General features: G+C 42.5%; 1 protein-coding gene across 2 annotated transcripts in view; it reads left to right on the forward strand.

Annotated features, from left to right (window-relative positions):
- Positions 1-27,766, forward strand: part of CADM2 (cell adhesion molecule 2) — a 562,189-nt gene that overhangs the window by 488,964 nt on the left and 45,459 nt on the right. For both annotated transcript variants that reach the window (XM_089512206.1, XM_089512207.1), the window contains one exon: positions 14,058-14,174. In XM_089512206.1, coding sequence (XP_089368332.1) covers positions 14,058-14,174 — 117 coding nt within the window. The remainder of the gene's footprint in view (positions 1-14,057; positions 14,175-27,766) is intronic.

A 27,766-nucleotide genomic window follows, 5' to 3' on the forward strand; every position in this document is an offset into this window, starting at 1 on the left:
AATCCAAACCCCCCCCAACCCCCCCCCCCCAAAAAAAAAACCCACCTTAATTTTGCCATGAGTGAACTCTGGTTACAAGATCAGTGCTCAAAATACAGGAAATTTATCACAAACTCTGCTTATTAACTCAGAGGAACACAAAACACCTTTGAGTTCACCTCTAATATTACATATGCTGTATTATGCATATTTCACCCTGACTCTGTGTGTGTGTGTGCACACGCACATATATGTGCACACTATCTATAGGTATTGTGGTGGATAACTACACTCTAGATGAAATACTGCCTCCTTTCACTAAAGGATATCTTGGAGTTATGGGTCAGTGAGCTACACAGTATAGAAAGTGTGTGGGAAGAGCAATTGGAAATTGATTCATTTCAATTCAGAGTGAGGTCAAGCCCTGCATATTGCTTGGAGATGCTCTTGTCCAACTCTTTTATTTTTCCAAGTAGATTTTTAAAGGAACAGCTCAAGTATAGGCCTTGCTTTGCCACCTAGCTGAATGTTATGTTCCTGTCATTACATAATCAGAAATTGAATGATAGGTGGATAAGTAACAAGGAGCACAAACACACATTTGAATAACTTGATTTGGTCTTTTGAGAGTAATAGGGTTAAGGACTGTGCAGTTGCTGTGCAGTCCATAACCCTAGAATCGGCACTGGTACACCGCTTGTTAGTGGTATGTACTGCACCATAGTGTCCCATGGTTTCTTTAACTTGAGGGTGCAAACGAAAACTTACTGTCAATGTCTAACCATGGCATGAGAAAAAAGAGGTCCTATGAAGTGTGTTTTGCTTGGTCCACAAAATTGGATTGTGGTACTGGTATTGAATTCCCCATCCAGAAATTCTAACTACCACTAACCCTGATTTTAAAAATATAGAACCATTTGGCGTGATGAGTAGAAGCGCTGCTTAATTTTACTGCTTCCAGGGACAGAGTTCAGCACAAGTAATCCACCAGCTCCATCTATCTTCTACAATATGCACTGAAATATGTCTTTTCATGAGGGAATTGTATGGTTCCATTGGTTTGCTGGGTAAACAGCTTACAGAAATTTATATTAGGAAGATGTTGGAATTGTAGTTATTGTTGTGTGCCTTCAACCTTTAGTGATATGTTGTGGGGTTTTCTTGGCAAGATTTATTCAGAGGGGGTTTACCTTTGCTTTCCTTTGAAGCTGACAGAGTATGACTAAGAAGATTATCACATGTGGCTATCCCAGACAGGATAGATGCACATTTAACCTGTGAATGACGGATGTTATTGCATTCCCCATATACAGCCCAGATGCAACCCGGGTTCATCCCACAGCTTTTCAAGAATGGGAAAATCTCATTCTTGAAAAGCCACAGGATATGCCAGTGTTGCATAAGGGCTACATATGGGCTGCCTAGAGGAAATGCAGTAAGACCCGTCATTGACGAGTTAAACACACATCTATCCCGTCAGGATAGTTGCATGCAATAATCTCCTTACCCAAGGACACCAAGTGCATTTCCATGGTCAAAAAGGCATTTAAACCCTGGCCTCCAGAGTCATAGTCTAGTGCTCAGATCACTACACCAAGCTGGCTTTATCGGCAGTCTGATAGGACAGTGTATACACATACTGAGTGAATGTGGTCTAAGTGATTTGTAGAACACTTATTTGTAATCATTGCTTCCAGCATTTCACAGGTCAAACTAGTGGCATTGATTTGGTGTAGCAATGGCAAAATGGTGTCAGTTCAGCAACATGGCCTGGTGCATAATGGTGGAGCTACCACAAATGAGACTCAAATATGTTACTAGCACAACATGAGAACTGAAAATGCATGTGAGATTATTATTGTTTTCATTTCATTTGTTTTGTTTTGTTTTGTAATGTAAACCTAGCCTCAACACGTTGGGGATTCTGTTGCCTTGCATGTGCTTGTCAAAATAACCACAGAACACCGATATGGGAGAAAGGCCACAACTTTATTAAACCATTGGTAGGTTTGGCACAAAGCATAAGGTCAGGATCTGTGCAATCAAACAACCACCCTGTTGATTGATTATCCAAAGCCGGGTCCCTACCCGGTGCTTGGGATGACCTAGGGGCTAAGGAACACCGCTTGAGCGCAAACCATGCCTTGCGTTCTCCAATTCACAAAGCCCCTAGTCACCGGGAGGCGCACCTGCGTTCTGGCCCCCGCAATGGCCAGACGCCTTCGCTCATCGCCCCCGGGTACCTTGTGACTCCCAAACCAGAACTCCATAGCCCTGGTACCACCAACGTTCAGATCCTGGCCTATGCTGCCGCAAAGTTGTGACAAAAAACCACCTAAAACAGCGGTGGGCGGGTGGGAGAAGCTCGAGGCTAGCTCCCTTCCAAGCTTGGCTCCGCTCTGCTCGGAGCCAAGCGCCGACTGAGGCGGAGAGGCCTCCGAGCAGCAATATATACTGCTCGGCCCCTCCCCTCTGCGTCCTTTGCGGGGCCCCGCCCCCAAGGCCGAGCCCACCAATGGGCAGCCTTGGAGGACCGGAAGCCCCGCACCAGCAAGCCCGGCTCCTAGAGCGTCCCTGGGCCGGAAGGGCCGCCCCATCCGGCCCCACCAGCCAATCAGGAGCCGAGGCAAGCCCCAGAGCACTCTGGGGCTTGTAGTTTTGCCGCGCTGCAGCGGCAAAGCAGTCTGCCCCGCTATCGGGGCGACTGCAATTTGCCTTGCATGTGCTTGTCAAAATAACCACAGAACACCGATATGGGAGAAAGGCCACAACTTTATTAAACCATTGGTAGGGTTGGCACAAAGCATAAGGTCAGGATCTGTGCAATCAAACAACCACCCTGTTGATTGATTATCCAAAGCCGGGTCCCTACCCGGTGCTTGGGATGACCTAGGGGCTAAGGAACACCGCTTGAGCGCAAACCATGCCTTGCGTTCTCCAATTCACAAAGCCCCTAGTCACCGGGAGGCGCACCTGCGTTCTGGCCCCCGCAATGGCCAGACGCCTTCGCTCATCGCCCCCGGGTACCTTGTGACTCCCAAACCAGAACTCCATAGCCCTGGTACCACCAACGTTCAGATCCTGGCCTATGCTGCCGCCACAAAAGGCCTACTCAGAGGCCTGCCGCCAACCCTGCCAAGAGCGATTTAATGTCCACCACATTGATCCAAATGTGGGCGAACGTAGCCAACAAAGGCCTTGGATCTCCAGCGTCCCACTTGCTTGATATCCCTGGCAGGCATGCCAGCCCTAGAGGCCGCAGTGGCCGCACCAATCCGAAAAGAATGTCCACCAAACTCCCTGGCAGGGAGTCCCAAACTTGAAATGACCATTCTGAGCACAGAAACAAACTGGTATCTTGTCAGGGGAGAACCATCCACATGTATGAAAAGAAATTCGGCCAACGAAGGCCTAACATCCCAGAAGAATCGAAGAGCTTTAACTGGGCAAACAGGGGAGCCACGAAAGCGACGTAGCACCACATTCTGACCAACCCCTAGCTGGTCGCACTTGGAGCGACGCAAAGTTAAAGAGACACCGTGCTTTAAAAAATTTAAGTCAGAAGCACGCAGTGCCCTGCCAGACAAATCGCTCTTGGACCCAGCAACTAATTCGCCTAATCGAAAGGCGCCAAAAAATGCCACTGCAAATGCAGCACAAAACAGCTGAACTTCGTATTTAGAAGAACAAATGACAGGAAGAGTAGCACAAATTTTACCGAGCAATTGTAAACAAATAGGACGTCTTGTGTCCTTATTAACAGCATAAGCACGCTTCCAACCTTCAACTGTCCTTTTTACCAAAAAAGAGGCACATGGATCGGCAAATCCCCCAGCCTTAGAGAAAAAAGAAATACCAGCCAAATGGATGGACATTGTCTTAGGAGCCACCTTATTGTGGCGTAACCAAACTAAAAAACGCAACACCACCTCGGTAGACAAAGGCCAAACGTGCTGATTTCCGGAGTCATTAAAATAATCTGACAGCTTTCTTATGGCATTTTTGTAAGTCTTTAACGTGGAAGGAGCAATGGATCCCAAAATCCCATCCATTATTTCTGACAGCCAACCTCCCACATGGAAGCAGGACATGGGGTAGGTTGAAGGTCTGCCTCTGGGGCTAATTGTCGAAATCGCTGAAACTGAAAACGAGAAATTGCATCAGCAATGCCGTTATCTATTCCATGAACATGTTTAGCTAGGAAGGAAATATTGTTAATCAAACAACACAACACAAACTTCCTTAACAAACTCACGACCCTGGGGGATTTTGCTGACTGCTTGTTGATAATTGACACCACAGCTTGGTTGTCGCACCAGAAAAGGACTCTTTTGTTTGAAAAAAGGGTGCACCAAATTTGAATGGCCACAACAATGGGAAAAAATTCCAAGAATGTAAGATCTCTGAGAATGTCTGATCCTTGCCAGGCCTCAGGCCAGCGCTCAGCACACCAGTGGCCATTGAAAAATAAACCGAAACCGATGCTCCCAGCTGCATCTGAATGAACCTGCAAAGAGTCATTAATGTGCCAGGTTCTCTGCCAAATGGCAATACCGTTGAAACTCTTGAGAAATTGGAGCCAAATGCGAAGGTCATCCTTAACACCTTTAGTGATCCTAATGTGATGGTGAGGCAGCCGCGGACCTGCTAAAGATCTGGCTAATCTAGCACAAAAGGCTCTGCCAGGAGCCACCACCTTGCATGCAAAAATAAGATGTCCCAGCAGGGATTGTACCTGCTTTAGCGTGAGCTTGGGAGCCTGGAGGGCCTGCTCTAAAAGTTCGCACAGCACACCAATTTTTGAATGAGGTAAAGAAGAAAAACCATTGACTGAATCTAACTGAATGCCTAGAAAGGACATAGCATTAGCTGGACCCTCTGTCTTGTCAGCCGCAAGCGGAACCCCAATTTCCGCAGCTAGGGAAGAAAAGGCAGTTAATAAATCCAGACACATGTTAGAATTAGCAGGTCCCACAAACATAAAATCATCCAGATAATGTGTAACCAAAGATGAAGAAGCCCTACGCTTTAACTCCCACTCCAAAAAGGTGCTAAAGGTTTCAAATGCTGAGCAACTTATGGAGCAACCCATAGGCATAGCCTTGTCAAAGTAAAATTGACCTTCAAATTGGAAACCAAGGAAATGAAAATCGTCCGGATGAACCGGAAGGAGTCTAAAGGCTGACTGAATGTCACACTTGGCCATAAGTGCACCTGGGCCGCAGGACCTGACTAAGCGAACTGCATGATCAAAGGAAGCGTATTTAACTGAGCAAAGCTCATCAGGGATGGCATCATTGACAGAAGACCCTGGGGGGTGAGAGAGGTGATGAATTATCCTGAACTCCCCAGGAGCTTTCTTGGGTACAACACCCAAAGGAGAGATATGAAAATTATCGAAAGGAGGTGCAGGGAATGGGCCAGCAACCCGCCCCGCCTGGATCTCCTTGTTGATCTTTAAACGGAGTACCTCAGGCATGGATCTGGCAGATAGCAAGTTCTTGGGAAACCAATGTGCCAAATGACCTGAAACAGGAATCCTAAACCCAAATACAAAACCATTGGCCAAATAAGAGGCAGCTTGCTTATCAGGATAAGCTTCCAGCAATGGAATAAGAACCTTGGGATTTACCGGAGAAAAGGCTAACGAAAATGCCTGGGTGGGAACAACCGAATTATTTTTGGCTCCCTGCTTGACCGGCACTCGGCCCCCCGGCCCCATCGCCTTTTCCGGTGGTTGCAGAAGCAGGGCGCCCGCCTCGAAAGGGCTGGGAAGCTTGAGCAGGATGGGAACAAGAAGATTTAGGGTGGGACCCTCTACAAATGGAACAGCAATGCTCATATTTACAATTAACACGGGTACAACGACTAGAATTGTAGTCCCAACAAGATAGAAACTTGGAGTCCTTTTTAACAGGCCCTTTTTGAGAGCCCTTGGGCCTCGCTGACGTGCCCACTTCCAAGAGCCAAATCTCGTGATGAAGAAGGTCCCAACGTTCACGAGAGTTCTGTGATGCATGTTGGCGAAATGCAGCATCATAGGAAATAGCAGCTGCATCTCCAGCGAAAGCCCTGGCGCGCTGCACGTTCAACAGATGGCTAAACAAATGCCAAGCACGCTCAGGGAACGCCATGGACACTACAGCGGCAAAGACGGTAAAGCCCTCCAACCAATTAGAAAAAGTAGGCTCAGCCGGAGCAACCTTAGGCTCATGCCTGTTCTTTTTAGTTGAAGTGACTGCAACCGCCTCCTTTCCTTTAGGCTGCAGCAAGGTAAAAACATCCACGTAGCAACCTCGAAGAATGTTGTTACGTATCTTCTTCGACAGATGGGCTCCAGGACGGCGCTCTCCAGGAGAGCAAACCGGGAACTCAGCTGCTAGCGGATCAACCCAAACACCTTGCACCCCGGGTCGCCAAGCTCGCTTGTTAATGGCCCACCGCGGCAAACCCGGGACCATAGCATGGTCAACCCAAAAGCCATCCCTACCCACTGGCACATCAGGGTGAAAACCACCTGTAGAAGCTGATTGAACCGAACCAGCCTTCCGCGCTCTCCGTCGTTTCCTCTTGGCCTTGCGCTTTCTCTTCTTGTCCCGGCGCCGCTGTGTCGCTGACACTCCGGAAAGGTCATCCTCGTCCGATGACGACGATGATGAACTGGAACTTGAAGAGCTGGATGAGCTGGAAAGCTGAACCTCCCGTCGACAGGAACCAGGGCCGGACGACCGGGGGTCTTGAATAGCTGCAGAAGTGGATGGCTGTACAGACACACTAGCATCCTGATGACTTGGCTGAAGAACTGGCACTGCAGGCGTCGATGGGTGAGGCATCCGACCAGCATCAACAGCATGCTGAATGAATTCGGTGATGGATCTGGATAAGTTGGCAATAGCATCTGGATTCATCCCAGCAGGAACAGCTGGCTGTGTAATGTCTGCCACAGGAGGATTGCTCACACTGTGCGGGCCAGCATGTGCAAATGTAGTAATGAGGGACCCATGACTAGAGGCCTGAGACCTACTCGGCAAAACATGAGGATTTATAACCGACCGAGCCCTGCGAGCCTCAATCCTCTTTGACCTTTTTGGAGACATCTTGCAGATGTAAAAAACAGGCAACTGCTAAAATTGCAGTACACATTCACAGGCACTGGCAAGCAGAAATGATCAAGGTGTGGAAGGTCCCCACACAGCAAATGTCCAAGCTAATTGGCACTAAAGGACAGTGTCCAAGTACTGCAAAATTAACCCCAAGGGTTAAAAGGGGGAAAAAACAATAATAATAAGGCCCCTTTTTTACTGGAATGGCTATTACCGCCAAATTTAGGTATTCAAAATGGCGCTCCCGCCAAAAAGGGGGAACAAAATGGCGCTCCCGCCAAAAAAGGAGCTCAAAATGGCGGCTCCCGCCAAAACTGGGGCCTAAAACAAAGGCCTGGCGCCAAATAAAGGCCCTAAATGGCGCCTCCTGCCCCCAGCAGGCACCCTAGGGGGTGGGGGGACTTACCCCAATGGCCGCCGGGCCGCGGAGAAGCCGGCAAAATGGAGGCCGCGGACCAAGGCAAATGAGCCCGGTGGAATGGGGATCCGGGGAGGGAACCTCCCCGAACCACACCACCCCACCAACCTCGGCCCTGTCGGCCTCCAAAGGAAGGGAGAAGCTCGAGGCTAGCTCCCTTCCAAGCTTGGCTCCGCTCTGCTCGGAGCCAAGCGCCGACTGAGGCGGAGAGGCCTCCGAGCAGCAATATATACTGCTCGGCCCCTCCCCTCTGCGTCCTTTGCGGGGCCCCGCCCCCAAGGCCGAGCCCACCAATGGGCAGCCTTGGAGGACCGGAAGCCCCGCACCAGCAAGCCCGGCTCCTAGAGCGTCCCTGGGCCGGAAGGGCCGCCCCATCCGGCCCCACCAGCCAATCAGGAGCCGAGGCAAGCCCCAGAGCACTCTGGGGCTTGTAGTTTTGCCGCGCTGCAGCGGCAAAGCAGTCTGCCCCGCTATCGGGGCGACTGCAATAAAGCTGAAGTATAAAACAATAGAAATTTTCAAGCTCTGGCAATCTGTTTTGAAATTAATAAATTATGTAACCCTCTCCTCAACTGTTGACAAAATATAAGAAGAAAGCATGCACTTTCTTTTCCCTCCCCATAACAGTCTTCTAATTCATCCCTTCATATTTACAGCATCACATCATCTAAAAAGGTATTTTAATTCACTCCTTTTGTGACCTCTGTCATTATTGAAAAGCTATAAAACACACTCTTCTGTTCCCACCTTCAGATTAATTTGGGCCATGACCCCCCAGGGTCAGCCAAGGAGGATGTTTTCAATATCAGGTCTGAACACTGTCATGTGGGAAGAAAATCTGATTATTTGTAGGCTTTCCCTCCTCTCCCTTACCATTATTAGTAATATATTTATAATTTAGAAAAAGATTGCCTCTGAGCACATGTTTATGTAGAGTTTTAAGCAGATAGCTTCAGCCCCTAATACTTTCCTTCCAAAAGCAGTTCCACTCCTTGGTTCCTTTGTCCTGTATACTCCTTTAGACTGTCAATTTTATGGATAAACATAATTCTAAATCATAACTTACAAGTGCTGTGTGGAAAATCAGCTTTTTTCTCTTGACATCCTTTATCAACACCTTCAGGAAATGGGTAGGAAGCTGAACAAAGTACTTTGGTTTCTTAAACACTACTTGTCTTCTTCCCTCACTATCTAGAAACTTCAATTACAGGTCTGAGTTAGGACCACAGTAGACCTTAGGCTTAGTTTATAATAAAATATATGTGATTGTCATAGCAAGTGATTGTCCTTACCTATCTATTTTGCTTTTAGTTTACTTTAGTTTGTGAGTAATCATCAAAAAGTAAACATCGTCTTAGTTTGCAAGTGTCATTGTATTGTGTGCATCTCTGAGCAAATCAGACTTCTGTAAAGAATATGTGCTAATTATGGGGTGGTGGTGTCTCTTTAACATCTAGTTTGACCTTACATTTTTCCCAATCACAGTGGGCAAAGGGAACCAACAAAAATTTTGCCAGTACAAAATGCTTTTGCTTTAACATGGAAGCTTTGAGAATGGGATGAAAGTAGGGATGCCATATCCCGGCTGCGCCCGTGATTGTACCGGTTTTGGCAGTACCGGTCTGGTCCCGTCCCAGTTCTGCCAAGTCCCGGGTTTGGGCCCAGCCTCCGGGCCAAGCTCGCTCATGCGGCCATTGCTGCGGCCGCAAATGCACGCAGCCACCCACACCGCCCATCTCCTCCTCCACCTCTGCCTCCTCTAGTGCGGCTGCGCTGCCCTTCACTACTTCCGTGCAGCCATGCGGCCACACTGCCCTCCTCCTCCATTTCTGCATGGCCGCGCTGCCTTCCTCCCCCTCCTCCGCATGGCCACGCCACCCACCTCCTCCTCCTCTACGCGGCCTGCTGGAGGTGTCCGTGCCAGGGCCGGAGGAAGCTGCTGTTTGTGCGCACATACACACACACACCCCTAACAGGACAGCTGGGCCCCTTAAGGCTGGCTGGCCAATGGGAGAGGCACAGGGGCAGGGCTCTTTCCAGCCCCAGTCTACAATTGGCCAACCTCAGAGAAGGGGAAGGCAGAGGAGGAGGAGGAGACAAAGGAGGAGAAGGACCAAGGCCTCTGGCCAGGGGGAGGGAAAAGTGCCATTTCCTGGTGCGAAATTCAACAAACAATGATGATGATGATAATGAGGAGGAGGAGGTGGGAAGGTGAGTGGCCATTTCAGGTCTGCCTTGTTTTTTTAAAATTATTTTAAAATTATTTTTATTTATTTATGGTATTTATACCCCACCCTTCAGCCAAAAAGGCAATCAGAGCGGCTAATAGTCTCAATCCATATTTATATTAATAAAAATATACAAGTTTACCTTGTTTTTTTAATTTTATTTTATTAATTTTTATTATTTAAAAATAAACAACCCTGCCTTTTTATTTTATTTTTTATTTTATTTTTATTATTAAAATAAACAAGCCTGTCTTGTTTTAACAATGATAGTGATGATGATGAAGATGGTGATATTGATATCAGCCAGTTTCTGAGGCTGCGCTCACTGTTTCTGAAGCCGAGATAGTGTGACTATCCAAAGTGCCTTTTCTGTGTGTTTTTGGTGCTTTGAATGCTAACAAGCCTGCCTTGCTTGGACACAGATAGTGATGATGATGAGGATGGTGATATTGATATCAATCAGCTTCTGAGGCATGCACGCACTGTTTCTAAAGCCGAGATGGTGTGACTATCCCAAGTGCCTTGCTTGGTCAATGATAGTGATGATGATGAGGATGGTGATATTGATATCAGCAAGCCTCTGAGGCATGGCCAATGTAGGTTGCTCTGATTTGACAAACTCATGAGCAGTGAAGAAAAACCAAAGTTCCTTGACCAAGTACACACTTCTGAGAAGTACACTTATGCAAGAAATCTGAAATGGCAAATCCACTTCTTGTGAAACCATCTTGACATGTTCAATATGCGGAGCCATGTTAAACCATGCTAAGTGTTAAACCCAAGGAGTTTGGTTATGGAATAAGCCTCTGAAATATGCAAGAGGCCATGTTAAGTAAAGGCATGTGAAATGCCCAAATGTGCTTCATGTGTCTTTTGGAATGGAGGGAGGTGGTTTGGCCAAAAAGGGAAGTACATTTCTGTCATCTGTCTAAGAATAGTGCCAAAATGTCCTCCATTTTGATCATGCCTAAGAAACATGCATTTATATTAACATTTTAAAAAAATAATCAGATTTTTCGCATGTCCTCAATTTTTAAAAAATGTGTCCTACATTTAAAAATGTTATCCTACATTTGTCCTACATTTGTCCCGGTTTGGAGGTCCTGACTTACGACAACCCTAAGTGAAAGTCAAAATGAAGTAGCTTCTTTTTTATTTATTTATTTTTTAATTTTTTTTAATTTTATTTATTTATTTATGATTAACAAGACATACAAAATTTATAGAAACATAAAACACATAAAACAAATAAAACATATAAAACATATTTACATTGTGATACATTTAATTGTCATTAACCAAAAAACAAACAAAGAAGACAAAACTAAAAATGATATAGATATGTCTGTACACTAGATACCTATTTAAATGGGTGTACGACATTTTCTTTCTGTCGTCATCCGTTACTTATAAATTATTTTGCGGCATGTCTATTATTCCATTAGGGTTGTTATTGCTTAATTCCTTTCTCTTTTCATTCCCATAACTTATTCATTTTTTTCCCATTTCCTTTGCAAGTTTTGATCTGTCTTTCCGTTAATCATCATGGTTATTTTATCAATTTCTCTCAGTTCATTTACCTTTATTATCCATTCTTTCTTTAAATTTTGTTTCCCCCCTTTCCAATACTTAGCAAAGGTTAAGCATGCTGCAGTTATTATATACAGTAAAATATCTATTTCTTCACGGCAAAGTTTTCCCTTAAGTTCTTCAGTAATATTTAATAAATACATTTGGGGTTTCTTTTCTATTTCCCATTGTGTGGTATATTGAATGGTTCGGTGAATCTCTCCCCAAATTTTTTTCGCACACTTACACTCCCACCACATATGAAACAAGGTTGCATTGTTCTCACCATATTTCCAGCAATTGTTATCTTTCACATTTTTAATCTTAGCTAATTTTTGTGGGGATAGATGCCATCTGTATAGCAATTTGTAATAATTTTCCACTAGATTAGCACTTTTAGTAAATTTAAAAAAAAAATTCCAGGTATTTTCCCAGTTGCTCAATGGAATAGATTCTTTAATATCTTGCATCCATTTGATCATGGTTCCTTTTACCAGTTCTCCTTCTAATTCAATATCTAGTAACATTTTATATACTTTTGATATCATATGTTTTTGTCCCTTAAACAATATTTTGTCCAAAGCATTCAGTTCTGTTTCGATACCCATATCTTTTTTATCCTTATTGTATCTTCCTTTTAATTTATAATAAAATAGCCAATTAATTTCTTTCCCTTCTTTTTTAAGTTGTTCCATCGTTTTGATTTCTTGCCCTTTCCCTGTTTTTATAAGGATATCAGAATATGTAATCAATTTCTTATTTAACAGTTCTTCTGACATATAGAATGCTTCCTGAATTGAAGTCCATCCTTGTATTTTGGTATACCAGAACTTCTTATATTTATTCCATTCTTTAAGATCTTGCCTTTCATAACAGAGATAGGCATGCAAGCCCTTATCTAGTTTGATTCCCTCTAACGCCAGCAGTTCTAAAATGAACCAGCTTCTGGTCGCTTTGGAGACATGGCGTTTAGGTGATGCATGCCTCCAAAACAGCCAGAAGTCACATCAGAGCTGTGCTCTGGTCCTTAAGACTGAAGCAAAAAGGAGCCAAGATAAACTGTCTCCTGATAGTGCCAGTCAGCCCCAGCATTCATGGCCTGTGTTGGGAGTGGGCCATGTGGTCAGCGGGTTCTGACCCACTTCTGGCTGGAGTAGAGTCAGGCCGTTCTTTTGTGCCCATCTGTCCCAAAGATCATGTACAGGGGTTGGGGGTTTGGGAGTAGGATGAAAACATGAAACCATTTGAAATACCAATAGAATCCATCATAAACAAGCAGTTAGGCTTTTTATGTACTTATTCCTACCACAACAATTTGTTGCAAATGGAGCCATAGTGAGCTTTAAGTGTTTTTCTTTAGAACTCAGAGGTTTGAGGTTATGGATACCTCATGTGAGATGTTGCTTGATTTAATTTTTCCTCTTCTAACCTGGCAGGTGACTGTATTATGATCCTGATTTGCACAGCAAATAAATGCCATGGTTCTGATGTATTATCATTCTCTATGGGGCCTTGTTTCACAAATATTAAGAGTATTTCCAGATTTTTTTTTTCTTTCAGCTTTTTTCTTATTTTCAGTGACTTCATAAACAAAGGAACATTGGTCTTCAATGTTCTAGGCATTTGGTCTGTTTATTGTCTGTATATTAACATCACACAAAAATTGCTGTAAGGAATTTATTATGTGGTTTAGCAGCAGTGACTTTAGTTTGCACATAACAACACTTTGTTCAGTTTAGGATATACCAGTTCTCCTCCCTCCCCTATTGGGGGAACTAAATGGATCATATATTTAGTAAGAAAATTAACATGAACTGAATATTAATGAATAACTGATATAACTGATGCCCCAAAGACACATTTAAGGTCATTTGGTTGTTGCTGTTAATGCTGTGTGTCTTTGTTTCCAACTTATGGAGCTTTGTTCAGAGGGGGGTTGCCATTGTCATCCTCTGAGGCTGAGAGCCTGTGTTTTGCCCAAGGTCACCCAGTGGGTTTCCATGGCTGAGTATGGATTCGAACCCTGGCCTTCAGAGTCATAGTCCAACACTCAGTCCATTACACCTCACTGGCTTTCAATTCAATAAGCTCTTTATTCAATTCAAAAAGGTCAGTAGTCAAACAACTAATATTCACAGCAATTTGAGAATGATAGTAACTCCTCTCTGAGTAAGGATTCTTTTTTTATGTGTTTCTGCTCTGGCTCTTGGCAGACGACTGTATCACAAAATATGGAAGAAGACAAGCAAATCAGATAAAGCAGGTTTTAGAATTAGTAGCCATTTGCACTTTTTTGTTGTTGAGTCTGTCCAAAAGTAGGTGTTTTTAACATACAGCCATCTCTTGTTAACATGTGTTGATTTAGCATGACAGTGTTGTGTTCTCATCTCTCACGCTGACACAGCATGTTGTATCATCTATATTTGCTTTATTGCTATATGAAGCATTTAAAATGACTTAGTAAAGAGAAAGATTCTTGTCACTTATGGGTTCACTCTCCTGCTCTGTAGAAAAAGGATCATTTGAAGACTCCTTTTCTATGGAAAATTGCCTGCTGCTGTTGAAAATTTAAAGAGAGAGAGAGTGAATGATCTAATGTCAAGAATCCGAGTTATACTACTGTACCTTTGTTGGTCTGTGCTAAGCATGTTTTAATTTTTACATTTTCTACATGTGTGTATTTACAATTGAATCATTGTTATGCTGTTCCTCTATGTCTGCATGATATGATTTTATTTTATATTTTTTTCCACTCACCAGATGTTTCCAACATTTTGCTTCCCATCACTGTCATCCCCTCCCTTACCACTGCAACAGTCACAACCACTGTAGCCTTAACAAGCACAGTTCCACCGGCAACAGCCATCAACACCCGAGGTACAGTATGCTTCTTTGTTATGGCCTGAAAATCACAATATAAATAGGCCACCACAGGCATATACACAAAATGTGATCAAAATAACTTAAGAAATAATGTAAATTTTGCCAATTTAAGCCAAGATAGATGCTGGTGTAATTATAAACAATTAAAATGGTTGTGAATGATTTAACATCACATTGTGTTTTTTCCTAATGACATGAATGTTGGTGGATGTTTTAACTGCTTTTATAAGTAATTTCTTTCATTAAGTGTATCTTATTAAACATGTGTTCAAGTAAACCTACTTAATTTTAAATTAACATTATATGTTAAGATGATAGTTTTGCTTTTTGCTGCTAATACGTTGTGAATGTGTAAGACACTTGGATTTAACCATATATTTGTTTTTAATTAATGATTATGTAACATTTCTCAAAATTATGTTTTATTTTGGAACTATTTTTAGTAATAGGTCTATTCAGACAATTGTTTTGTTGCCCTGGAAATATGCAGTTGTCCTTTGGCTACAGTGGAGAATTGGGATTGTATTTTGCAAAGTGGTTCTTCTCTAAATAATAATGATATTAGATAGTACTATCACATGGGTAAATAAAATAGCTGGGAAAGTGCTGCTTCCCAAAAAATCAAACATGCATATGGGCTTTGCCATCTGCTATGGCTACACAAGTGACTTCAGTGGAGAAAAGCAATGTGTCACTTTTCAGATCCCCAGATTCTTTGGCTGTACTTAAGATTTCTAAACATGATAAAATTCACACAACTGAGTATTAAAGGACAACTAAGGGTTTAGGATTTTTCAAGAAGCTAGTAATTATTAGTTGTTGAATCAAAAACTAGTAGTTACTTGGCAGAGAAGTTTATCATCATCTGGAAAACTGGAAATAATATGATTTGAGAAATGAGCATATTATTCAGGTTTTTAGGTAGTAATATATAGAAACCATAAAAATAATATATAAAATCATGTGAGGTAATGGACATAGTGGACAACTCTCCTAATTATATTCTACATGATATCTATTGAAGTCAGGGCTACTGCTTGAATGGGCTTTGATATAGGGATGGAGCAGAGGAGGGTTTCCCAAAAACTGGGTAGAAGTCCTCAGTGTAATGAAAAAAGTGTCCATCCTTGGTGTCTTTGCATCTCATTCAGCTTCCTACATCACAACTCAGCCAATTCTGCAGCTCCTCTCTTCCTCAGATTCTCAGAGGGCTATCTGGTTGGCAGAAAGATTAAATAGCAGGAGAGAGGGGTAGATATTGGATCCAATCCATAAACACATACACACATATACTTTTGTCAGCTCTGGTGCTGCTTCCCGGATGAGTCACTTTGTGACAGGAAGCAATCTGGTGGGAGACAGTTCATTTTCTGCCAACAGCTAAGATTCTATTTGCCTTCTGCAACAAGAGCAACATATCCTGAGCAGAGGCAAAATATGGTGATGCTTGTGATGGATATGGGGCTCAGGTGCTTTAATGTTCACTATAAAATAGTCTGCTTTCATTTCCATCACTTTTGTAGTTATTTTCTTTGGCTTTGCTCACTGTATATGTTTGTGGTATATGCTGCTATATTCAGGAAATGAGGGAAATAGTTGCTGGTTCCCAAGTTTCCTCTGTCTTTCTTAAGGCAGTCGCCAATATCAGAGATGTCCTCTTCATTAAAAAGTTTCATTTTATGAAAAATAAGGAAGGAAAGAAGGAAGGAAGGAAGGAAGGAAGGAAGGAAGGAAGGAAGGAAGGAAGACAAAATAGTTGGAAATTGGTTCAGGAGCAAGTCAGATCAAACAAGAATGATAATGTAGATAGCTTTAAAATACATAGGTAGAAATACACAGGGATACTTTGCTAAGTGAGCTAGGACTGAATGGTAGATGTGGGGATTGGAAATTTGAATGAAACTATTCACAATAGGGATAACTGAAAGAAAATAAAACTTTGGATATATTTACAACAGCAAAATATTTCTCTCCGTCAATTATGCCATGCTGTAAGCAGGGCTGTAGAGCCTATAGTTCTACAGCATTTGTTATATTCCAACTCTCATCACCCAGCAAGCACAGCCAATGGCCAAGTATTGTTTGAATTACAGTTTAGCAACATCCAGTTCCTAGCTTTGGTTTATAGTTACATATTCAGGACTAACCCTATTTGGGTGCTCCCTCAGTGTAAGTAATAAACATGCATGGAGAAGGGCATATTAGCCCTATCCCTCCTTTGTTATGTCAGTTACTTTTCCTTCACATAAAGTAGAGAGCCTCCATTATCACTGGAGGCATTCCAAATGATTTGGAGCCCTAAATCACTTTGAAAACAACTACAGAATTGTCAAAAGAGGAGATAGGATTGATGCACTCCTTCTCTTTGCCTGTTTATTAGATATGCTGGATAAAGCTAATATATAAATAAAGCTGTAGTATATGATACTGAGGTGCCAGAGGCATTCTTTCACTATAAAGAAAAACACTGCATATATACTGAGGAAAATATTTCCTAATAATTCTCTAATGATTTTAATCAAAAAGTAAAGATAAGGATTTTTTTTCTTCCCCTGTGGACATGTTTTTTTAAATCTCAGATATCTTAACATCTCCAGTCCCAAATTATATGCATTCTCAAGAGTGTTTAAGATCACATTCCAATGAATTTTGCTACAGTGAGTAATCTAATTGGCAGTATTCAGTCATGTTCTGTTTAATATATTCCTCTAAAATGCAGAGAAAAGGTATTCACTGTGAAGCAGATAATGTAAAGCTATTTATGATAATTAAGTAAACTATGAGTGAAGAATTTAAGGAAGGTATCACACATCTTTTAAATAATAAATGAATAGCATACATTGAAAAAATGACTCATAGTTTCAGTCCTGCTGAGTTCCTCGGGTTATAACTTTTTGGAAAAAGCATTTCTTTAATAATGCCTAGACATCAATTACTTCTCTTGTTATAAATAGTAATCATAATGCTGAGACTAAGCTAACTTTTCTCATTATTTTATTCCTACCTTGCCAACAATCCAGAGGCCTCCTAAAACATCCCAAGGCCATCTTCAACAAGGCCTAGTTTGCCCAAGTGGGGAAATTTTGTTTTTATACAAGTGACTGTGTCTGACACAGATTTTTCATCTGGTCATATTGGATGATATTCAGAAGTATTGCATCATCCTAAAGAGCAAGTGGCATTACTTTTCCTGAAATGGCACTACTTCAGATTACTGGTAGACTTTGACACTACCAAACAATGCCTCATTGCATTGCATAGAGCAAGAGATCCTTCAATAGACAGGAAGACTTGCACAAAGATATTACAGTATTATTGATCAGTTCTTGAAAATGGCAATATCTCCTCCTTAACAAGTGACATGAGCCTAGAGTTATGCATCAAAGATCTCCAGGAACAGAAAGGAACATGTCCCCTGAGAAAGAAGAAATTGCAGTCATGGGGTTGGAAGTAGGTGGGTAGAGTGGGATTAGTACTCAGCTATGTGTCTTCTGGACAATCTCTTCAGCAGCAAAAGGGATGTGCCTCTTCTATTCAAAAATGATTTTGGTAAGGGTAAGACTCCTATCTGTGATCCCTGGTGGCACAGTGGTTAAATATCTGTACTGCACCCACTCACTCACAAACCATAAGGTTGAAAGTTCAATACCAGCCAAGGGCTCAGGCTCAACTCAGGCTTGCATCCTTCTGAGGTTGCTAAAATGAGTACCCAGCTTGTTGGGGGCAATTAGCTTACAGTTGTAAACCACTTAGAGACTGCTTAGGTGGTATGAAGCAGTATACAAATGAAGCTGCTATTGCTATTGCTATCTGTGTTGTCTCCATTAAGACTATAATATTTTTTAAGCTAGTGAACAGAAGGGAAGATAAGAGCCTTGGATGTGGGTGGGATTTACCTTAAGTTGTTTCCTGCATTTCTGTCTTTGTGATGTCAGTGGAGATATAGTTTCAAAGCAAGTATACAAAAAGTGCAAAAAATTGTGACATTACCAGGCATCTTTGCCATGTCCAGCTGCTAATACCTAATCTGTACTGTGTTTTCCCCCCGGTCCTGTCACTCAAACACTATAGCTGGAGGGATCTACGCTGTTTTGTTGAGCCACAGTTACCCTAAGCTGCTGCAGCTGTGGGAATTGCAGCAGATTTAAACAGTAGCTACAGGCACATAGCATAGGTCAGAGTATTGTTACCACAGCCAAGGAAGACTTGGAACCAGTACAAATGGTATCATGAGAAAGTAGAAAGAGATGAGAAGTAGTCTACTGAGTTTGGATATACCGGCATGAATGCATATTGAATGTCAAGTGGAAAATGAGTCGAAGATAGCACTGATTCACCCAAATACTATCCATATATACAGCTGTGTCCCTGTAGATATTTCTGTGCAATGTGTTAGTAGATAGCAGAGATTAACCTCAATTCAATAGGGCTGAAGAAGAAAAGTAGCAAAGGTGGGATGAGAACAAAAGCAACAGTCCAAATAGATGGTGATAGAAAGCAGAAACTAAAGAGAAAAGATGGGGCAAAGGTCTGTGAGAGGTTTAATGGATGCTGTCATCCAATATCCACTCAACTACAATACATTTGATGACCATCTTACAACCATGGATAGCTACTAGTATTACAAGCATGCATTCCATATAGGAAGCAATGTGGTCTCTAATAGACTGTGATTTATTAACCCTACCAAGGCAATTCATTTTTCCTAGCCATGTAGAAGCAGCTTGAACCCAGACTTCTCACAATTAGATAACAAAGCCTGTAACTAATTCTCATTTCAATTTGCAAACAGCAGTGATAGAAGATTTTCACACTTGCCTGCATCGCCGCTAAAACGTCCTCCAAATGTAGTTAAAAGGGAAAGGAAGCGCCTGTGTCTAAATGCAAGGAGCGCTTCCTGAATCATCATGGAAACATGGCCCCTCCTTTAGATCCCTGAATCGTTCCTGGGGACTGGAATTCATCTGAATACAAAGTTTGCATTCATAGGAAATCTGCTTCCCTTGCAACGATTCAAGGATGCTAGAGGGAGCCACATTTCCATGGTGATTCAGGAAGCGCTCCTGGCATTCAGACACAGGTGCATCCTTTCACTTTTAGCTACGTTTGGAGGGTGTTTTAGCAACGATGTAGGCAAGTGTAAAAATCTTCAATTATTGATTTTCATTCTGTTCATAATAATCATTATCAAATGCCTCACTATGTGGTATAATTCTGAACCTAATTGTGGGGAGGTGGGACTTAAAATAGCAAATAAATGATGATTCTCTTTCCTATTCTTATAGTTCCTGGCATAATTTATTTATTCATTTATTTTATTTTCTCCCCTCCCTCTCTGCTTCCCTCTTTCCCTTCCTCCCACTTTTTTTCTTTTGTCATTTTGCTGTAATAACTGTTTATTAAGCCATAGCATCATAAGGGGTGTGATGGGGGTTGTTGCCAAAAGAGGGGGTGACACCCAGCCAAGTGCACCCCCTCCCTTCCACGTGCCAGTTTACTCACAGGTAAAATGGCACACGGCAGGGAGGGAGAGGGCCCAGAGTACTCCCCCTCCCAACTGCCATTTTACTCCTGAGTAAACCGGTGGCTGAAAGGGAGGGAAGGTGTTCTGGGCACCTTTCCTCCTTCCCAACCACCATTTTACTCATGAGTAATCCAGTGCTCAGAAGAGAGGGAAGGTGGTTTACTTGTGACTAAAATGGCATGTGGGAGCAAGTTGAGGGGTGTGCCCTTTTGGCTCCACTCTCTGCAAGCCCTGTCCCCTGCATCAAATGACACCTGGTGCAAGAATGCCATAGTTTATAAGTATGAGCTGTATTGCTCTCTGTTTTTCTTTCTAACATATTATTTTTCATTTTTTAATATTTTGAATAATGCCTTTTTCAGATTTTTTTTAAAAAGAAGATTACTATGGCAGAGAACCAGCAGCCTAAAACTGTGGGGCTGGAAGTCAATTATCTGTCCTTCCCCACCCCAAAGTTGCATAAGATAACCATTTCCAGTGAGGTAGAAATTTATGACCCCTTTCTCCTTTGATCAGTGAACCTTCCCTGTAGTATTACTTTCACATGAGGTCTCTCAATTTGCATTAAATCATTGCTTATAATTGATCGTAATCCCTCTATTTCAGGAGCCATTAAATTTGGATTTCTGGAATTCCATAAGAAGCCACAAAAGGCCCCATTTCAATATGAATATTTTACAGAATATGTAGTTACTGTGCTTTAGAAGTCCCATCTTAACTATTAACTCATTTCACACTGAAGTGGTTCCTTATGACACTGGAGCCTATGTTACAGCTTATGTATTACACATGAAAGTAAAATTTACAGTTGACTCTGAAGATTTGAAGTCCAGCCCTGCTTTCATTTGCATGATGATCAAGAAGCAACCATGGAAAGTTACTAAATCTACTTGGATCATTAGCAATGGCATTTTGTGTAAGGCTTCTATAGTCCACCTTTTTTTTTAAAAAAAAAAAGTCCCTTTAAGTATCAAATGAGATCCGCTTTTGCTTCTGTATTAACCATTAACCTTGAAAAATGTAAGAGAAATTCAATATGAAGCAGAAATAGCTTTCCTTATTTTGTCCTGTATATTTGAAATAACTAATAACTATATCAGCCAAAGGACCAAATGTCATGAAAATTCTCAGTATATCCATAGGACCTTAAAAAGCACATTTATTTTCTTTCTAGTGTTCATTCAGCTCATGCTTGTCCACAATAATGGACTTTTATAGTAATGCTGGGGGGGGGGGGGCTGGTGCTCCCATGCCAATGACATAATAAATCTATTCTGAGTTCTAGTTTGAATTTTAAAAGACTAACCAAGGGTCTATACATTTTGGAAAGCTTCTTCAGTTTTGACTAAAATTCGGAGCAGATTCACCACCTCACTGACATTGAAGCCAGCAATTTTCATTGTACTGAATGGAATTCCTAGGATGGTTTTTTTATCAGATTGGCAATGTTTTCAACTAAGAAAGCTTTGAACATACTATTGTATGTAAGCACATACTTTACCTTTGGACTGAGTGTGTGATTCTGTTCCAGTATTAGTCCAGACAGTTATGTGCTGGAAAACTGCAGGTACCAATGATGCTGCTTAGTAGGAGTAATACTCAGCCAGGGTTTGCCACTGATTTTGCCACAGTTTCATTAGTTATAACTACTAATGGTCAGTTGCTGCATCTAATCCAATTTGCCACAGGAATGTTAGCCATTGTTCCAAGATAACTGAGTTATATGGTTTCCCTTTTAGTTGTTGTTGTTCGTGGATTGCAATCCATTTTTTCAGAAAAAATATATGATGAAGGCATGCAATAGCCGTGCCAGTCTGCATGTCCGTGTCTATGCAGATGCCCAAACATATACCCGTCTGTAAATACATTAAGAAATCAACTTTGACTGCATTTCAACAGCCAAATGAAGTGGCTTTAAGGTCCAGTCTTCAAGTTCCCATCTGATCATTATGATTTGGCAATAAATATATGAAACATAAAACATAAGCAATGATGATAGATTATTTCATTTCTGTAGCATATGATGAGCATTCTAGGAGAAATCTAGCAGCATATGAAAAATCTGGCATTCTAGATTGTGTAAAGATATCATAATTAATTAACAAATGGATTGCAGATTTTTTTGGAAGTGTTTTCTGTATTTGTAGTGCTTTATTTGACATAACATTTTATGGCAAACTATGAGAACAGCAGTGGACACCAGAATAAATTTGAGTAATACTGTCATATAGGAATGCAAATCATTGTAAATTCCACTCTTATCAGTAAGAACAAATAATTTTACATGTTTTTTCCTCACTATAAGAAAATCATTGAGAAGGTTTAGGTTCCAAAGACTATTTGAATTTTGGCACTCATTCTATGCAAAATAATTACACATAGTTTTATCATACTTTGTTTTGCTCAGAATGTCATTTTCTACACATGAATTGTTTTTATTTTCCATGTAAAAAAATAAGTCCAAAACGTTGATGATTCTACTCTTCCAGTGTTATCCTCATCAAGGTTTCCCAACTCATAAGATAACTTTAATATAATATATATAATATTATTTTCATCCCTATTGGTCTGAGTCATTTTAAACAGTTAGGTTTGATTGGGGGCAGTATATAATACTGGGCAGTTTGCTAAGGAAGAATTTTTTTTGAGCTTCTAAAGCATGACATTTGTTAATTTGGAACCTAAAAACTAGTTTTGCATCGTCTGGTAAAGCTTATAAGAGATTAATACTTTTGGATGTCCTGTGTATTAATGTTGGTGTAAGATTACCAACAGAGCTTATTTTACTTCTGTACACCCATTATTCCTTTTTCTCCTCAAGATTTGAAAATGAACAGAGTACTACACAGATTGTATAGCATATTCAAAAAAGGCATGGCTTGGGAAAAGAAAAAACACCCACTTTTCTCCACTTTTGATGCTTCTGTCTAGCTGCTTCAATCCTGGGTCACTTACATGCTGTGGCCTTTGCCATTCTGCCATATAGCAGTACTGTAACTACAATATCTCCAAATGCCAGATATTGCAGATGTTACATATTATATGTAAAAGTAATCTGACTTAATGGGGAGGAGAGGACATGGCTTGGGGGGATATAAAGCAGGCTGTGTGTCATCTTCTCAGAGTGTGAAGCATTTCAGAAAGAAAGAAAGAAAGAAAGAAAGAAAGAAAGAACAGTGGGAAGGGCAGCTAGTAAGAAGCACCCTGTTGTCCTGCAAGACTTCACAGAATGGCTGGCAGCTTCACTCTTGTCCACGCCAAAATATATAAAGGATTTCCTGGCATTCCACTGTCAATTGGTTTTGGAACTTCTTTCCACCTATCTTTCCCCAATTTAAGTTGTATGCTGGCTACAATTTTGGTTTAGGTTTTGCTTTTGTCACATATTTTTGTCATACCTTTTGCTGTTACCCTTTGCTGTATTCCTTTCCCAGTATCAAAGTATTGGGGTAAGGATATCATGTAGAGCAGTTCCTGTTCTTCCTCTTCATCCCCCTCCTCTCCTGGGTCTTTAGATGTCTCTGGAGAGGCAGCTAAAGACTGGGAAGGCAGGGAGAAGAGGAGGAACAGGTGCACTCTTGTTCTTTCTCTTCCCCCGAATTCCTGACTCTCTGTGTGCCCTCCAAAATGTCTTTGCGTGCCAGAGAGGGCACACCTACCAAATGGTGCCACTCTGGGCCACAAAAGCAATGCCCTGTGCCCAAGCTTTGCTAGTTTACCAACTGCCACTGCACTGCTAGCAAAACATGTGGTCAAGGGAGTGAACTCACACAGGCAGGCAAAGAGGGAGAGACACCAACACATGAAGCAATCAGTGAGGCTGTGTGTTGTTTTAAGGGACCTTGGAAAGAAGTTTCATGCAACTCTCATCCCCACCATGATCCTAAAGGCTGATGGTTCATCTTTTCTTTCTTGTACATCAACATCTTGACTGAATGCTCCCCTGCCACCCCCTTTCCATCGCCCCTGGGGAGGCATACCACCCACTTTGGGAATCACATTGCAGAAGAAATATAGAAGGCACAAACAAAAAGAGACCAAATGTGGAGGAATACATTCTGATATTAAAGGAGCTGAGAAAAGCATCTCTTGTATAGGCAATTCATACATTTTTCCCCCCAATGAAAACAGTGTCCTGGCTGATTTTTACTTATATGGGCACTTTTAAAGAGAAAGATGGATAAAGAAAACAAAGTATACAGTGGACCCTTGTCATACGCTGGGGTTTGGTTCCAAGATCCCCCGTGGATAACAAAATCCATGTATGCTCAAGTCTCATTAAATATAATGACATAGCAAAATGGTGTCCCTTTATAAAATGGAAAATCAAGGTTTGATATTTGAAATTTATACTTTTTTTGAACATTTTCAAACCGTGGATGCTTGAATCCATATATAAAAAATCAGTGTATAAGAAGGGCCAACTGTATAATGCTCTTGTTTGGATTGTTGAATTTCTCTGTGATGGAATAAAAAACCCCATGTTTATTTAAATTAAGCCATACTGATAAAGCCTTTCATGTTTCTGTTAATTTGTTGCAAGCTATTTATTCAATTTAGGGGCAGAACAGATGGGCAGGAATGAATGGCTAGAAGCTGCTCTGAGCCTGATTGTCCCAGGGTCACGGTAAACACATGCTGCTGCCCCAAGGGTGCCTCCTCCCACAGCCCCAAATAGGAGTGGAAAAGGTCTACTCCTTCTGGGGCCAGTTTTGGGCCACCTTAGGCGGCTTTGGCATGGCCCTGAGGTGACTTCAGGGTGCTCTGGGAGCATGTGCTGTGTAAACTCTATGCCCCTGGAGCAGCCAGAAGCCACCCCTGCCTGCCCACCTGTTCTTCCAGGCCTTAGTTTTTCATATTATATTCCAAACTCTTTAGGAAAAATACTAATTCTAAAACTGCAAGAATTATAGAAATGGAGTAAGAAAGTATTAAAGTACACAGGCTGACTGACCTTTTAGGCATTGGTGTAGATTTTTTAACAAGTGTGATGGGCTTTGCTTGGCCAAGGTAATTTTAAAAAAATAAATAAATACAGCCCACAAGTTTATTGATTACTGTTGAAGAAGCCCAGTCTGGCATAGGACCAAATCCAGTCACCAGCCCACCACCTGCCAGCTGATGGAGATCGCTTCACCCAGTCTGATTGCTAAATAGATCTAGAATGAGAGATATGGAATTGCACATGGGCAGAAGCCATTGTGTAGATTCATTTGTCATTTGAGAGTGAGGAAGAGTGTTATCCCCAGCTGGGTATAACAAAGCTCAGGAAACACTCCAGAACTGGGTATGATGAGCATATAACTCGATTTTCTGCTAACCTGGATCTAGTCTCATGCCAACAACATTATCACAACAACATTATCTGCATTTAATTCAGGCTAATATAACACTAGAGAATCAATGTTGTTTTACACCACTTTAACCCCTCAATGCTATAGAGTTATGGAACTTGTAGTTTGCAGTTGCACAAGTTTATTTATTTGCCTCAGATGCTGCTGCCGAATAACCACAGGAGACCGTGTTGGAGGAAAGGCCACAACTTTATTAAGCAAACCATTGGTAGGGTTGGCACAAAGCATGAGGTCAGGATCTGCGAAATCAAACAACCCCACGTTTGTCTGATTAACCACAACCTGGCACCCACCAGGCATTGGGATGACCTAGGGGCTAATGAACACCGTATGACCGCATCTCTGCCATGCGTTCACATATTTGCTAAGCCCCTAGTCACCGGGAGGCGCTCTCGCGTTATGGCCCCCGCAATGGCCATACGCCTGCCCTATTCGCCCCCGGGTCCCGACTGACTCCCAAACCAGAGCTCCGTAGCCCTGGTACCACACCGTGCAGATCCTGGCCTATGCTGCCGCCCCAAAGTTGTGACAAAAAACCCAAACCCAAGCGGTGGGTGGGTGGGAGAAGGCTCAGCTCCTCCTCCCTTCCTGCTTGGCTCCTAACCATCCGGAGCCAAGCGCCGACTGAGGGCCGGGGCTGGCAGCACGGCCTATATAGGCCTAAGCCACGCCCTCAGTACCACCTGACCAGGAGACTCCTCCTCCAGGGCAGCTGAACCAATCATCTGCCCTGGAGGACCGGAACTCCCGATCACCAAGCCCAGCTCCCAGAGCGTCGCGGGGCGGAAGGGACTCCCTTTCACCCCGCGCACCAATAGGGAGCTGGGGAAAGCCCCAGAGCACTCTGGGGCTTGTACTCGTTCGCTGCGTCTAGCGGCAAAGCGGTCAGCCCGCCGAGTCGGGCAACCGCTTTTTATTTAGTTAGTTAGTTAGTTGCACTAAATATCGCACCTTTTCTACCTCTTCTTACCTGGGTGGAAAGCATGCCTCAGGGCACCCAGGTGCTGCTGTCGCGTCAGAGGAGGAAGAATAGAGAAGGGAGCTTTGCCTTTCCCCCCTTCACTTTCAAAGCAAGCGCCCCATGCTCTCCCCTGGCCCTGGCTCCTTTTTGCTCCTTGCAAAGAGCAAAAAGGAGCAAAGCCAGGAGGAGCGCAAGTGGCGCTTGTTTGGGGCTGTGTGCTCAAGCACGCACTCCAGCAAGCGCCCCTCACTCGCCCCTGGCCCTGGCTCCTTTTTGCTCCTTGCAAAGCCAGGAGGAGTGCAAGTGGCACCCTGGCCAGGCCCGTAGCTAGGGTTTTAGGGGCCCTGGGGCAGAAAGTACATTTGGGGCCCTTATATTTTTTAATGTCCTGAGTCCTACTGCGAGCCACGGGCACCATCTTGGCACACTGCCATTTACATGGGGCGTGTACTGATGATGTGGCTCATGCACCGTGTCCAAATGGTGCGGCGCACAAGGGATGTCACAGCGCTTGTCACACTCTCTCAGCCTTAAGGGAAGGTGAAGGCAAATTCTCTCTGAACAAATCTTCTAAGAAAACCGTTGGGCAAGTCACACTATCTCAGCCTCAGAGGATGGAAAAGTCAAACCTTCGCTGAACAAACCTCCCAAGAAAACCTCTTGAAGGCACACACTCATACACTCGCACACACCCAAGTCACCAAAGGTAAACTCTCTGAACAAACCAAGAAAATCCGCTAGGCAAGTCACAAACTCTGAGCCTGAAGGAAAGGCTGGCAAAGGCAAACACTCTGAACAAACCAGGATGTTTTGAAATTCCTCCTGGGCAGAAATGTAGGAAGTGCCCTGGATAAAGGATGACGTCTGGTCATCCTGGTAAAATGGAGGATGTTTTGACATTGCTCCTGGGCAGAACTGAAATGTAGGCTGTGTCCTGGATAAAGGAGGACATGTGGTCATCCTACCAAAAATGGAAGACATTTTGACATTCCTCCTGGCCAGAAGGTTGAAACATATGACACGTCCTAGAAAAGGAGAACATCTGGTCATCTTACAAAAAATGGAGGATGTTTTGAAATTCCTTCTGGGTAGAAGTCTGAAATGTAGGGCATGTCCTATATAAGGAAGCCAGAAAAAACAAACCATTAATCACTACTTTGCAGAAACTTTGCTGGTGCCTTTAAAATGGAATAGGAGATAAACTCAGTTTATCCCAGGAATGATCTTCTGTCTTTAGCCAGGGAAAAATAAAAAAAGCTTGTTGACATATAGGCTTTTTTTTTACACCTCACCATATAGACTGACTATTTCTGGATGAAAGCATAATTCTTTTCAGAGAACAGTTGTGAGTTAGTAAGGGATTTTGTAATCCTTGTCAATTCCTACCTCCAGATTCCCCCCACAAATCTTTCTGGTGCTGCTGCTGCTGCTGCTGCTGCTGCTGCTGCTGCTGCTGTAGGAGTAGGAGAGATGGGTTTCTCCCCTCCCGCCATACATGAAATAGTGTTCAGGCAGGTGCTGAGAAATCTTACTATGTAGTCATTTATTTTGATGTTTCTTTCTTTCTGTGTTTATATGCTCTAAGCAGGCTAATAGCATGATTATCTAACAAGTAAAATGTTAGATAATTTGGTTTCAATATAGTTTATCAAAATGATTAGATATGACAACCAGACAGTTTACGTTATATGATTCCAATAAACAAATGCTGAGGAGAATGTGAAAGGGAAAGTTCATATTTTAGAAA

The sequence above is a fragment of the Sceloporus occidentalis genome, unplaced genomic scaffold, assembly GCF_023333645.1.
Source record: "Sceloporus occidentalis isolate IW3139 unplaced genomic scaffold, rSceOcc1.0.p SCAF_2, whole genome shotgun sequence".
Taxonomy (NCBI): Eukaryota; Metazoa; Chordata; class Lepidosauria; order Squamata; family Phrynosomatidae; genus Sceloporus; species Sceloporus occidentalis.